This window comes from Schistocerca nitens, chromosome 11 (genome assembly GCF_023898315.1).
Source record: "Schistocerca nitens isolate TAMUIC-IGC-003100 chromosome 11, iqSchNite1.1, whole genome shotgun sequence".
Taxonomy (NCBI): domain Eukaryota; kingdom Metazoa; phylum Arthropoda; class Insecta; order Orthoptera; family Acrididae; genus Schistocerca; species Schistocerca nitens.
In genome coordinates, this window is record NC_064624.1 from 38,630,227 (window position 1) to 38,644,540 (window position 14,314).

General features: G+C 47.7%; 1 protein-coding gene across 9 annotated transcripts in view; it reads right to left on the reverse strand.

The window, feature by feature from the left end:
- The window catches only part of LOC126213063 (zinc finger protein 43-like), a 173,432-nt gene that overhangs the window by 112,591 nt on the left and 46,527 nt on the right, over window positions 1–14,314 (reverse strand). For all 9 annotated transcript variants that reach the window (XM_049940642.1, XM_049940644.1, XM_049940643.1 and 6 more), the window contains one exon: window positions 9,613–9,705. In XM_049940642.1, the coding sequence (XP_049796599.1) occupies window positions 9,613–9,705 (93 nt within the window). The remainder of the gene's footprint in view (window positions 1–9,612; window positions 9,706–14,314) is intronic.

Below are 14,314 nucleotides of genomic sequence, written 5' to 3' on the forward strand. Positions count from 1 at the left end.
TGGCGATTGGGTCAGTACAAAGTGTACCCCAAAGAGAAAGGCAAGGGACAGACGCATGAGGGCGAAAGCCAAAAATGCGTCGAACCTGCGACCACACCTGAGATGGGGAGGTGTGAGAACCTATGGTGGCAACATTCATTCCCAGCACTCCTGTTTGCCCCGCCGGATTAACCGCCATGCCCTGGCCCGCAGCTGTTAAAAGGCAACCAAATTCTCTAGGGAAGGATGACGCCGGTGTCGTTGCAGGGCTCGCCGGCGGTCCCGGATAGCTTCTGCAATCTCTGGTGTCCACCAAGGGACTGACTTATGCCTTAGGGTACTCGAAGAGCAGGGGACAGTTGCCTCAGAAGCAGAAACAATGGTCATAGTGACCTCGTCCACTGCCAAATCAATGTCACCAGGAAGCGGAGCAATGGCCATAGTAGCTAAGGTGTAGGCTGCCCAATCAGCTCCACAAAGAGACCATCGTGGCAGCTGGTCAGGCGGTTGGGATTGAAGAAGAGAAACCAGGATAGGAAAGTGGTCGCTACCACAGAGGTCGTTGTGAACCCTCCAACTGAGGTATGGAAGAAGACCATGGCTAGTAAGAGTGGGCAATGGCCGAGTATGTGCCATGAGTCAAGCTAAAATATGTGGGAGCACCAGTGTCAAGGAGGCAAATGTCCTGCTGTGCCAAGAGAGCCTCAACATAGCTACCCTGGCCCGAGATCTGGGCCCCACCCTATAAAGGGTGGTGGACATTACAGTCCCCCAAAAGGAGGAATGGCGGGGGGAGCTGCACGAACAAGGCAGCTAGGTCGGCAAGAGGGACAACCTCATCTGGGGGAAGGTAGAGGGAACAGATGGTAAGCTCCATTCCTGCCCGGATTCGAACAGCCACAGCCCCGAGAGCCGTGTGAAGTGGCACTGGGGCACTAGGAACAGTGGCAAGAACAAACACAGACACCAGACATCCAGTCGTATTCTATGCGGTTCTTATAGTAACCCTGGTAGCCACGGAGGGAGGGGGTCTGCCGAACAGGAAACCAGGTTTCCTGTAGGGCCAGACAAGTGGCAGGGAAGCAGCACAAAAGCTCTTTCAACTCAGCAAGGTGGTGGAAAAAACCACGGCAATTCCATTGAAGGATAATGGTATCCAACTGTGAAGACATGAGAGAACATGGGGGGGGGGGGGGGGGGGGGAAGCTTGACGCCACCAATTGCGAAGTAGCCTGATCAACTTCCATAGGAGCTGTGGGTCGAGCAACATTTAGCTCCTGAGTGGATGCTAGATTCTCCACATCATCTTCAGGTGCTGTGGTGAACTCCATTTCTGTCTCTATGTCCTTCTCCTTTTGCTTTTTCTTCTTTTTGGTAGGGTCCCATTTGTCGTTCAGTTTATCAGGCTGGGTGGGCTTTTCCGACACAGTCTCATGGACCAACAAAGACCTGGAAGCCCTACGGCCCTCAGGTGGTGGCTTTTTCAGCCACTGTCTGACATCTGGAGGGGGCAGTAACCGTGGAAGGGAGGGCACCAAGCGATTCCTTCCGCGCGAGGGGAGCCGGAAGAGGCAGGCACTTCTCCGGTTCAGAGTTAGGGGCTGAAGTCCCCAAAGGAGGAGGGGTTGTTACTCCCGATGTTGATAACAGGGGAGCAACAGAAGAGGGTGTTCCCCAACTACCTGGGGGGGCAGGAATATACGGCCGGGCTGGAGGGCCCACAAAAAGTGGCTGAGCTTGTGACCTCGTCGCCAGGGATGGTCACATCGAAGCTGCTGCAGCAAACGTCAATGAAATGCAAAGGTGAAGTCGATGGTACTTGCGTTTGGCCTCTGTGTAAGTGAGCCTGTCTAAGGTCTTATACTCCATAATCTTCCATTCGTTTTGATAAAACCGCGCAGTCTGATGAGCAAGGTTAATGTTTCTGTCCGCAGTTGACACAAGCGGGGGCGGCGAACATGGGACGTTGGGGTGGGAGGCACGTCCACAATCCCGACAGGTAGAGTTAGCATCACATCTCAATGACATATGCCCAAACCTCCAGCACTTAGGGGGGATGTAAGGCTTAACATCACATCGATATATCATCACCTCGACCTTCTCAGGCAGGGTGTCACCCTCGAAAGCCAAGATGAAGGCGCTGGTGGCAAACCTACTATCTTTAGGTCCCCTGAAGACACGTCATACAAAGTGGACACCGCAGCATTCCAGATTTGCACAGAGCTCGTCATCAGACTGCAAAAACAGACCACGATGAAAAATAAGTCCCTGAACCATATTGAGGCTCTTATAAGGCGTAATGGAGACTGTAACATCACCGAGCTTGTCACAAGGAAGCAATGACCGTGACTGTGCTGGGGATGCTGTCTGTATGAGGACTGCTCCAGACCTAATTTTAGACATGCCCTCAACTTCTCCAAACTTATCCTCTAAATTTTCCACAAAAACTTAGGCTTTGTGGTCAGAAATGTCCCCCCATCTGTTCGGCTACAAACCAGAAATCGAGGAGAATACGTCGCACCAGGTAATTCAGACTGCCGTTCCTCCCCTGGTGTGGACAGGGAAGGGAACAATGGGGGGGATTCATACTGTAAAGCATTGAACTTTCCTTTCTTAGAAACTCGTGCTTGCACACTATTCGTATTTCATTTCATGGTGGTCCCACAAGCAGCTAGGGGAAGGAATGTCCACCCAGACAAGAGCCCCGCTTGCCTGGGTAAGCCTAATACAACCAGGGGGCGGCAGGTTCCCCAGAGGTCACCCGCTAGCAACTGTTCTACCTTAACAGCCATACATCTCCTAGGCATCTTTTGTGGATGCTTTTTGTTGCTGCTTTGTTTGGGCTCAATCATTCCTTTCTTTTCCTTATTTTAGCACAAAGTCACCATTTCTGATCAGCATAACGATAGAGGGCAGGATGATTAGTGTTGTTCACAAATAACTGATTACAGGCAAGCAAGAATGCGAATATGGCCATCCATTTTTGTGATTTTGGTTTAGTGCATGTGGTATCCATACACCATATTTTTGAGCCTTACCCATTGCATGCAAATATTGGAAGGTCATGAAGAGATCACAGTTCATCGAATTTGCCAGTTCGCAAGTACAGTGACATGGATCATTGTGAATTAATGCATTTAAATGATCTCCATCAAGCCCTGAAGGTAAGTCACTAATGGAAAAACAATTCTCCTTAGAATGAAAAAACAATTTTCTTGCCAAGCTCTGTCCAAAGGTATTAAACACAAACAGGATGCAAATGTGTGTGGCTGCCTCCATTGCTTTTACACCTATATAGAACCCAACAGTGCTCCTATTTCTCCACTGGGCACTCCAGTATCTAGTGGCCACAGTTCCACTTAGTATCTTCAAATGACAAAATGACAATATGTAATGAAGAGCAACAGTGAACTACAAATAAAAAATGACAATTGATAAATAAACCCTCAGCAACAGGAATACCAACATGCAACACTAAAGTCTATCAACTTATGCACCAGCCTAATATTTAGGAAAAACAATAATTTCTTAAGAGTAGCTGAAAAAAACTGGGGGGAGGGGGCGAGTGACCATTGAAATTAGATTCATCAGACTCAGTCAGGAAGTGTATACTTGACCAGACATCAGATGAATGGTCAAATCAGTCACAAGAATCATCTGCTGACAGAAGCAGGAACTCTTCTTGTTATGATTGTAACAATCAAATAACTAAAATATTGTGCTGACTTTACAGCATGACTGAAATATGCAGTATACGTGTAGAAACCTTATTGGCATCACATTACAACCTTCATCTCTCTTTACTCGGGAAACTACGGTGTTATGGTGTTAAATGAATTACACTTACAAGAACTGAATCTTACCTTAGCAACAAAAACTGGGTCATAGTAATAAATGATACCTTGGGAGGAAAACTGAATACAGAATGGAGAAACAATCATACCATGTCCCAGAGGGTTCAGCATTTGATTTATCCTGACCTACATAAATGTTGAGCTAAAACCATTGCTGGTGCATTCAAAACCTGCAATACTTGCTGATGACACCAAGTACACTGATAACTGGCAAACACATTCATAGTAGAAACAGCCAGGAAAATAAAGGAACATGCTTTCAACTAGTTTACAGGCAACGTACCAAAAATTCAACCTTTATACTTACATAAGCACACTTGATGCAATTCCAAATCAAAATGACTTACAGATACAAGGAGATATCAATGACAGGCACTGAATGAGGATACATGAGATAAGTTCATGGGCATTTGGATGGGTATTAAATTAAGGAAGCACCAGCATCAGAATGAGTTAACCAAAAAGCTCGTATCTCTCTGCCTTGCAATTAATTAATTAATTTTCTTCCAGAGTGTCAGCTTGCAGAAATGCTTCCTAGCATGCTTTCACTCAGTACTATCCTAGAGGATAATCATATAGGACATGGCAGCTATGAACAAATTAGTATTTATCCTATACAAGCTTGTAGTACCAATGATGTGATGATGACAACTGAACACCTTGCATAAACCTCTTCACTGACCTAGGGAATCTTGCGCCCACATCTCACTATGGAACTCCCTATTGGCTTTTACATTAAGTAACAAATATTTTATTTATTTGCAGTTGGCTGTCCCAGAAGATATTTCCAAAAACAAGTCAAAACTCCAAAAGACGCTATCATAATTGCCTCCAGGTGAGTAGTGTTGAGGGGATCAACTTGAGAAGTTTACCATTTTGTTGATCCCATTTCAACTGAAACCCAAGTAGACACCAAGGAATTGTATGCAGTATGTATCATTTAGTCTGTGACCAGTAATGTCTACATCTTCCAGTAGCAGGTCATTTCTAATTAAATTGCATGTTATAAAATGAGTCGTCAAGGGATGACTTGAACTGGTAGCTGCAACATTAGTTAGGGTAATGTGCTGTGCAATATGGGACACGAAGTTTGTTGGTAGTGATCATGATTTATTATTAAACTCAAGGGATGTGATAAACCGTTTAGTGAGATTGGCACTGAACTGAATCTGAAGAGAAGGGAATTCTGTAACAAACTGAAGAAAGTTGACAATATTTGAAAACACATAGATCAACCAAAAACAGAAGAGATGGAAAATTATCAGAAATATCATTGTTCATATGGATTGTGTACCACTGCATTTGAACCTGCACAAAAGAACATTTCTGAACAGTTAGCTGCCTCCTCAGGGATTGATCAGCTATAATGGACTGCAGACCTAACCTGGAAATTTACTTCATCTCACAGTATGCTATCTCTTATTGGCAGGAGTTTGTGAAAGGCTCCACCTATGTGCCTCCTCTTCCAACATCATTGGATGAACTATGATTCCAAATACAAACAGCAGTGAGTTTCCTAAACTGACGTGCTTGGAAATGCATGGATCAATTCTATCGCACGGCTGCTTAAATGTGTTGAAAAGAATTTTGATATTTGTGATCAGTAAATGATGAATCTGATCCTAAACACAGCTGTTAAAAGCACCTTAATATCATATGTGCCCACACACAAATTGTAATCAATGGGAAGATCATATAGTTCCTTTGTAAATAAAGGCTTTGCAGGCATGTATAGAAGTAAAAATCGGACCCCAATTCTGTACCTATATTTAATAAAAAGTTATAGCTTTGTGAAATCTGATGATTTTAAACATCCTGAAGAATTGCTTATACAGGTATAACTTCTTTCAGTAAAATGTGGTAATTTGTCTTGATGGGTTGCATCTGTTACTGAACATTTCAGAAATTTTTTCATAAAATTAAATTTGATTTCAACACTGTAACCTCTGCTCTGGCTAGAGATGGGGTGTGAATGTTATTCATATGTTCATTCCTTGATTTACACATTGCATTCCATAAACGAAGATGTGGATGTAAGTGGGTGAGCCAGGCTGCAAATCTTAAGGCAGAAGCTCCCACAGGAATTTACCTCTGAAGTATACTGACAACCAGCTGTTTGTGAGTAGTGTTAATCTACTCACACTGCTAATTATGGGAACTGCTAATGGATTATTTTGTATGTATGTGAATGTACATTTACTACTATAAAAAATATCACTGTTGCTCCTACTACATTAGTCAGCTACTTATTTTACCAAGTATCTCCACATACATCGATACTCCGCTGTCCAACTAGTGGCGCATTGGGAAGGGTACCCCATAACCCTGCTGGTCATTTTCGTTCCCATTCCACTTGCAAATACGAGGGAAAAAGACTGTCTATGCGCCTCCATATCAGCCCCGATTTCTCAAATTTTATCTTCATAGTCCTTATGTGCAATGTATGTTGGAAACAACAAAATTGTTTGGCAATCAGGTTCAAATGGCATTTCTCTAAAATTTCTCAATAGTGTTCCTCAAAACAACATCACCTTCCTTCTGGAAGTTCTTATTTGAGTTCCTGAAGCATCTATGTAACACTTGTGTACTGTTTGAACCAACCAGTAACAGATGTGGCAGCCTACCACTTAAGGGGCTCCGGAAAGGCTCAAAATCATGAAAAGTTCAATTTTTACTTTTTTGCGTTTTCTGAATCTGCAGACTATTACCTTTTAATAGATATATAATTTATTCAATTCCGAAGACTACAACTATTTTTAAATGTGTTCTACATGGGCGTGACCCACTGTGGCGCTGTTAAACTGCTGTCAAATGGTGTTATTAACGTCCGTGTTCATCAGGTACATTTTAGTGATGTGAGATAAAGTATGTGTTGTGGCTAACCTGTGATGGTTCAATATATATCGCTGGTGTGATTGTCGATTGTTTCATGTTTATTTACTCTGTCGTTATCTCGAAAATATTCGTAATTAATTCTGTTTCTTGAGTCTCTGTTTTGTTGAAGTATAATAATGAGTAAAAGTAAAGTTATTAGAAATCCTCTGAAGGCTTTTAAGAAAAGGAGAAATGTTGGATAGCCAAAGGTATGTGTTATTACTGTAAACAATAAAGACGATGAAAATCCCCAACATAGCTTGTGTCCCAAAGAAGAAGGCAGTTGGTGTAAGTATAACAAAGGATTGCTAACTGGTGAAGTGTACACTCATAAGCATAGTCTGCCTCATGCAATAATGGAGGTGATAAAACCTATTTTCAGAGACTTAGCAGCACCTGAACTGTTGAAAAAGTGTATTCACGGAAAAACTCAAAACCCCAATGAAAGTGTAAATAGTGTTATATGGTCAAGAATCCCCAAGACTGTATTTGTTGGAATAGAAACACTTCACTTTGGTGTGTATGATGCTGTTGCGACTTTCAATGATGGCAACATTGTAAGGTGCAAGGTATTTAGAAATATGGGAATGAAGATAGGTTCTAACATGGTACGAGCGATGCTTGCTTTAGACAAGGAACGCCTTCGGGCTGCAGACAGGGCTGTAAAGAGTCTAGAAATACAAGCAAGAGTAAACAGGAGGAGGAACAAGAGGAAGCTGGAGGAGGAGTTTGCAGAGGATGAAGATAATCCATCCTATGGACCTGGAATGCACTAAAATGTTAATCCAATCTTTGTCACTCGATTCCCAAAACTTTTATTTTCTCATACTAATTACATGTTTTCTAAGGATCTTCCAAACATATTTGTTTCAAACTTTCAGTAAATGTTACACAGTACCTTCTGCATAATTTAACACAGCCTTTTTCCAAAAAACTGTATATTTTTGAATATATAAATAAAAAATTGCAAAAAAATGTTGTGAATTTTCATTACAATTGAAAAAAAAATCATCTTTAATAGCTGAACTAAAATTTTGTAAAATCCCTGTGTTAAGTTGTAGCACATATTCCAATAAATAGTCTGTAAAAAGTTCAACTTCCTACCTCAAATACTTTGTGAGGAAAGATGTAATTTATAAGCGTTATTTTAACATTGCAAGTATAGGGCGTTCCAGAGCCCCTTAATTGCTTCTCCAGCAAAGTATTATTTTGCAATCTTGCTCTAGTTTCTCATACAATTACTTAAAAAAATTCCCCCAATTCCACAATTAATACAGAATATTGCTGGCCATGTGCCAGTATCAAGATGGTCAGCCCAATTTTTCTGCATCTTTAAGCCCTAGCATTTTATGCTCCTGAGACCACAAAGACTGTGTGTCACTCTGGCTGACAGAGCTAAGATGTTCACTGCACAAATGCATATGCCACTCAAGATCACACATCCTATTCGTAGATTTGCTCAGGTGTCTACCACTATTTCATTAAAGTTACATATTTTCAAAGTAGCAAGTGGGGGGGATACACATCAGCGATTTCAGTGCCAACCACATGACATGGTTTTCCAGACCACACAACTAGAAACACACTGTTCTGCACACTTGCTATGGGAGCAGCACTCCATGCAGTGGACACTATCCCTGAACCTCTAGCCCTGGTGCATCTTGTTTGACCTGTGATCTCTTGGACTGCATACGAAGGTCAGTATGGCCTTTTGTATTTTCATGGTAAGTGGTCACCAACTACAATCCCGCCACTTTGACAACTACAGCTATGCCCTACGACACTGTACAGTTTGTTGTTTTGGCCTAGCTTCTCATTTGCATATGCCTGACTTCTCATTTCTGTAAAACCCTTGTTGTGGAACAACACTACTACTGTTTCACTTACATTCCTGCCTACTTGTGAGGCCAATGCATCCCTTTAATTTGTTTAAAATGGCATAACATGAGTCTCTGTGACACTCCTTTACATAATGTGAGCTGTTTCTAGCATGATCGTTTGGCTTGTTGACCTGTATGCTTGTATAATCACCACGCATTTCTTTGTTGAAGAAGCCAACATTTTGTGCCTGAAGAATGCTTTTTAACTGCAACAAGTTTGTTTATGAACAATGGGATCAAGAGTATGTATGTTAAATGTCCCCAATCTTTGTCTAATTTCATTCCTGTGACATATTGATCAATGTGAGCATCTCTTTCTCTTACCAAGGTCATAAAGCATATGTAAAAAAATAATCTTTCTTCTTTAGATCTGCCAGGACTCTAACAGTGAGGTCACACACGGCTTTATCTATGTACAATCATTCACCAAAAGCCATATACAGAGTTATTCTATTACTGAAAATTTTATAACCAATACAACAGGCACCACAGAAGCTGCCACAATATGACCAGGTTTTGGCCAAAGTATCAGGGCTGATTTACAACACACAAATTTTTTCTCTTTTTCATAACCCAAAAATTTTTTAGGACAAATGTAAGAACTATGATTCACACAAAAGATAAGAACAGCCAATGGTCTTTTGAACTGCATTAATCAGAAGTTATTGAAAGTAGGAATATTTCTCAAATGACCTACACTATTAGAACTTACACTTCATCTAAATGTGAATTTTGTGACCACCGCACACAGTCATTATACAATACACTTGATATCAACAAGGGCTACAAAAAACATGATTATACCAGCCACCAATCCCATTCCATTTCTATTTAAAACAGTCAGCATGTAACAGGTGAAATGAAAGTCAAGTGCAGGCATACACGAATACTATACAATTATCATCAGCAACAAGTTCCAGAAAACTGACAATCTGTGACAATTTCACTGCAATGCATCTTTTACTCCACACAAACACTTATTACTTGACTACAGGCAATACATCATCAAACATGTAAATACTTACAATATTCTCAGTTACACTTGGTTCCAAATTTAATTCAGGGTCCTCCTTGATAAAATCAGTGGACCATGATATTCCCAGTGGATCTTCAATGGACTGAAAGAAGGAAACAATCTGAATTATAGCTGCTTGGTAACTTCTGTGTGTATATGACAGCTCTCCCTATTCCTCTATCATGAGTATCATCCAACTTCAGAGATTCTTATCGACAGGGAAGGGTGAGTGTCAGAATGCAACCAAATCAGTTCTCTGATTTTGCTATCAGCCATTATGTAGTATTTATTTGGCAGACTTTCTATTTCTTTTCCCGTCACATAATCCACTCTGATTTCAGAGGCACTATGGCCTGCTCTATCAGATGGTCATATTCCCATATACAAACTTGATATATGAGTGTGGCAACATTTCAAAATTAAACTCAGATAATAAATAGATGCAAATAATCTTCCAGCTGTAAACCCATAAACAAGAGGACTTTTTGGTCATTAATCAAATGACTATGGCATTCCACACATTATCAGCAAAATTAACCAAATTTAATGCTATTTACACAGATTCTTGCTCTGTCACCACGTACTTTCATTGCCTGCTCTTTAGGAAATAATTGAAATTTATGAGGTGTCCTGGATGAAAATCTTACAGAATTACATACAGCGAAAGCAGGATTTCAGTAATGATGTAAATACTACAGTGAATAATGACTGGGAACTCTACAAAATACCCATCACATATAGTTCCACATCATCTGTTATAGCACTGTGACACAGAGACATGTAACAAGATTAACAATTACTTACAAAAGGAAGTCTTCCTTGCTCTGTTGACACCAAATATGTACTTAAGGCATTCATTACATAGAATCATAATAAAAAATTAATGCAAGGGTAATGGTTTGTAAAGATATCCTTGTTACAAGTGTTGTTAAAATACTATTGGTAATAATCTACAATTAACACAGCTAACTAGAGTCAACTAGAAGACAACAAACATTCTTGAAAATAGCTGGTGTCATAGTTTACAATTGTTCACCATCCATGAAAATTTACCTTTAATACCCCATATCTGTGTCATGACATTCTTACTTCACTTACTGCACAATACAGTGCATGTGTGAAAACTTACATTACGCTCAGATCAATCAGCATGATGTTTCAGTTCGGGATCTTGCTTTACCCAAACATTAGGGCTGTCAGCCTTAAATGGGTCTACAAGAAACTGAAATAGCAAAACATTGAATCATCTAGGCTTCTGTGTCTTGTTCCTACATGACTGTCTCAAGAGAGGAGCTGGGGAACAGGAATACAGAAAGAGGCAGGGGGGAGAGAGAGAGAGAGAGAGAGAGAGAGAGAGAGAGAGAGAGAGAGAGGCAGGGGGGAGGGAGGGGGAGAGAGAGAGAGAGAGAGAGAGAGAGAGAGAGAGAGAGAGAGAGAGAGAGAGGCAGGGGGGAGGGAGAGAGAGAGAGAGAGAGGCAGGGGGGGAGGGAGAGAGAGAGAGAGAGAGGCAGGGGGGAGGGAGAGAGAGAGAGAGAGAGAGAGAGAGAGAGAGAGAGAGAGAGAGAGGCAGGGGGGAGGGAGAGAGAGAGAGAGAGAGAGAGAGAGAGAGGGGCAGGGGGGAGGGAGAGAGAGAGAGAGAGAGAGAGAGAGAGAGAGAGAGAAAGAGAGAGAGAGGGGCAGGGGGAGAGAGAGAGAGAGGCGGGGGTGGAGAGGGAGAGAGAGGCGGGGGGTGGAGAGGCGGGGGGAGAGAGGCGGGGGGAGAGAGGCGGGGGGAGAGAGACATGGGCGGGGGGGAGAGAGGAAGGGGGGGAGAGGCGGAGGGAGAGAAACAGGGGAGGGGGGGAGAGACAGGGGTGGGGGGGAGACAGGGGAGGGGGGATGAGACAGGGGAGGGGGGAAGAGACAGGGGAGGGGGGAAGAGACAGGGGAGGGGGGGAAGAGACAGGGGCGGGGGGGAAGAGACAGGGGCGGGGGGGAAGAGACAGGGGCGGGGGGAGAGACAGAGGCGCGGGGGGGAGAGACAGAGGCGCGGGGGGGAGAGACAGAGGCGCGGGGGGGAGAGACAGAGGCGCGGGGGGGAGAGACAGAGGCGCGGGGGGGAGAGACAGAGGCGCGGGGGGGAGAGACAGAGGCGCGGGGGGGAGAGACAGAGGCGCGGGGGGGAGAGACAGAGGCGCGGGGGGGAGAGACAGAGGCGCGGGGGGGAGAGACAGAGGCGCGGGGGGGGAGAGACAGAGGCGCGGGGGGGGAGAGACAGAGGCGCGGGGGGGAGAGACAGAGGCGCGGGGGGGAGAGACAGAGGCGCGGGGGGGAGAGACAGAGGCGCGGGGGGGAGAGACAGAGGCGCGGGGGGGAGAGACAGAGGCGCGGGGGGGAGAGACAGAGGCGCGGGGGGGAGAGACAGAGGCGCGGGGGGGAGAGACAGAGGCGCGGGGGGGAGAGACAGAGGCGCGGGGGGGAGAGACAGAGGCGCGGGGGGGAGAGACAGAGGCGCGGGGGGGAGAGACAGAGGCGCGGGGGGGAGAGACAGAGGCGCGGGGGGGAGAGACAGAGGCGCGGGGGGGAGAGACAGAGGCGCGGGGGGGAGAGACAGAGGCGCGGGGGGGAGAGACAGAGGCGCGGGGGGGAGAGACAGAGGCGCGGGGGGGAGAGACAGAGGCGCGGGGGGGAGAGACAGAGGCGCGGGGGGGAGAGACAGAGGCGCGGGGGGGAGAGACAGAGGCGCGGGGGGGAGAGACAGAGGCGCGGGGGGGAGAGACAGAGGCGCGGGGGGGAGAGACAGAGGCGCGGGGGGGAGAGACAGAGGCGCGGGGGGGGAGAGACAGAGGCGCGGGGGGGGAGAGACAGAGGCGCGGGGGGGGAGAGACAGAGGCGCGGGGGGGGAGAGACAGAGGCGCGGGGGGGGAGAGACAGAGGCGCGGGGGGGGAGAGACAGAGGCGCGGGGGGGGAGAGACAGAGGCGCGGGGGGGAGAGACAGAGGCGCGGGGGGGAGAGACAGAGGCGCGGGGGGGAGAGACAGAGGCGCGGGGGGGAGAGACAGAGGCGCGGGGGGGAGAGACAGAGGCGCGGGGGGGAGAGACAGAGGCGCGGGGGGGAGAGACAGAGGCGCGGGGGGGAGAGACAGAGGCGCGGGGGGGAGAGACAGAGGCGCGGGGGGGAGAGACAGAGGCGCGGGGGGGAGAGACAGAGGCGCGGGGGGGGAGACAGAGGCGCGGGGGGGGAGACAGAGGCGCGGGGGGGGGAGACAGAGGCGCGGGGGGGGAGACAGAGGCGCGGGGGGGGAGACAGAGGCGCGGGGGGGGGAGACAGAGGCGCGGGGGGGAGACAGAGGCGCGGGGGGAGACAGAGGCGCGGGGGGGGGAGAGACAGAGGCGCGGGGGGGGAGAGACAGAGGCGCGGGGGGGGGGGGGGGAGCCAGAGGCGCGGGGGGGGGGAGAGCCCGATGCGCGGGGGGGGGAGACAGAGGCGCAAAGGGGGAGACAGAGGCGCGGGGGGGGAGACAGAGGCGCGGGGGGGGGAGACAGAGGCGCGGGGGGGGGAGACAGAGGCGCGGGGGGGGAGACAGAGGCGCGGGGGGGGAGACAGAGGCGCGGGGGGAGACAGAGGCGCGGGGGGGAGACAGAGGCGCGGGGGGGAGACAGAGGCGCGGGGGGGGAGACAGAGGCGCGGGGGGGGGAGACAGAGGCGCGGGGGGGGGGAGACAGAGGCGCGGGGGGGAGACAGAGGCGCGGGGGTGAGACAGAGGAGCGGGGGGGAGACAGAGGAGCGGGGGGGAGACAGAGGAGCGGGGGGGAGACAGAGGAGCGGGGGGGAGACAGAGGGGCGGGGGGGAGACAGAGGGGCGGGGGGGAGACAGAGGAGCGGGGGGGACAGAGGAGCGGGGGGGACAGAGGAGCGGGGGGGGACAGAGGAGCGGGGGGGGACAGAGGAGCGGGGGGGGACAGAGGAGCGGGGGGAGACAGAGGAGCGGGGGGGAGACAGAGGCGCGGGGGGGAGACAGAGGCGCGGGGGGGAGACAGAGGCGCGGGGGGAGACAGAGGCGCGGGGGGGGAGACAGAGGCGCGTGGGGGGAGACAGAGGCGCGGGGGGGGGAGACAGAGGCGCGGGGGGGGGAGACAGGCGCGGGGGGGGAGACAGAGGCGCGGGGGGGGAGACAGAGGCGCGGGGGGGGAGACAGAGGCGCGGGGGGAGAGAGAGAGAGAGAGAGAGAGAGAGAGAGAGAGAGAGAGAGAGAGAGAGAGAGAGAGACTTTGAAACATATCTTTTGTAGATGCTGTCAAGGCCACAACACTAATAAACACATATATTCTTCAAGTAGAAACAGGCAGCAAGAAAATATGATGCACAAGTCTGATATTTGAAACCGAAGCTAAGTTTATTCTTGAATGCAGGTACAACAATAAGCAATTTACCCCAAAATATCAATCAAAATTATTTCGTACATATCAAGCAGCAACCAGCATAGACAGTAACCATACAACTATGGAAGTGGATGTATTTTACATCAATGGGCTGAAAAGGTTAAGTTGCCCTCCCTTGAAGAGAGCGAAAAAAGCCCTCCTCGTGAATTAGATATAAAACTAATCCAGCCACTGAGGCAGCTGGGGTAGCAAGTCAGGGAGATTAAAATTCTGCCACAGGGTGGCTAGGTTGGACAGTACAGCAAAATGTAGACCACTGTTGAATGGGAATGACGACAGAGGGGTGGCAC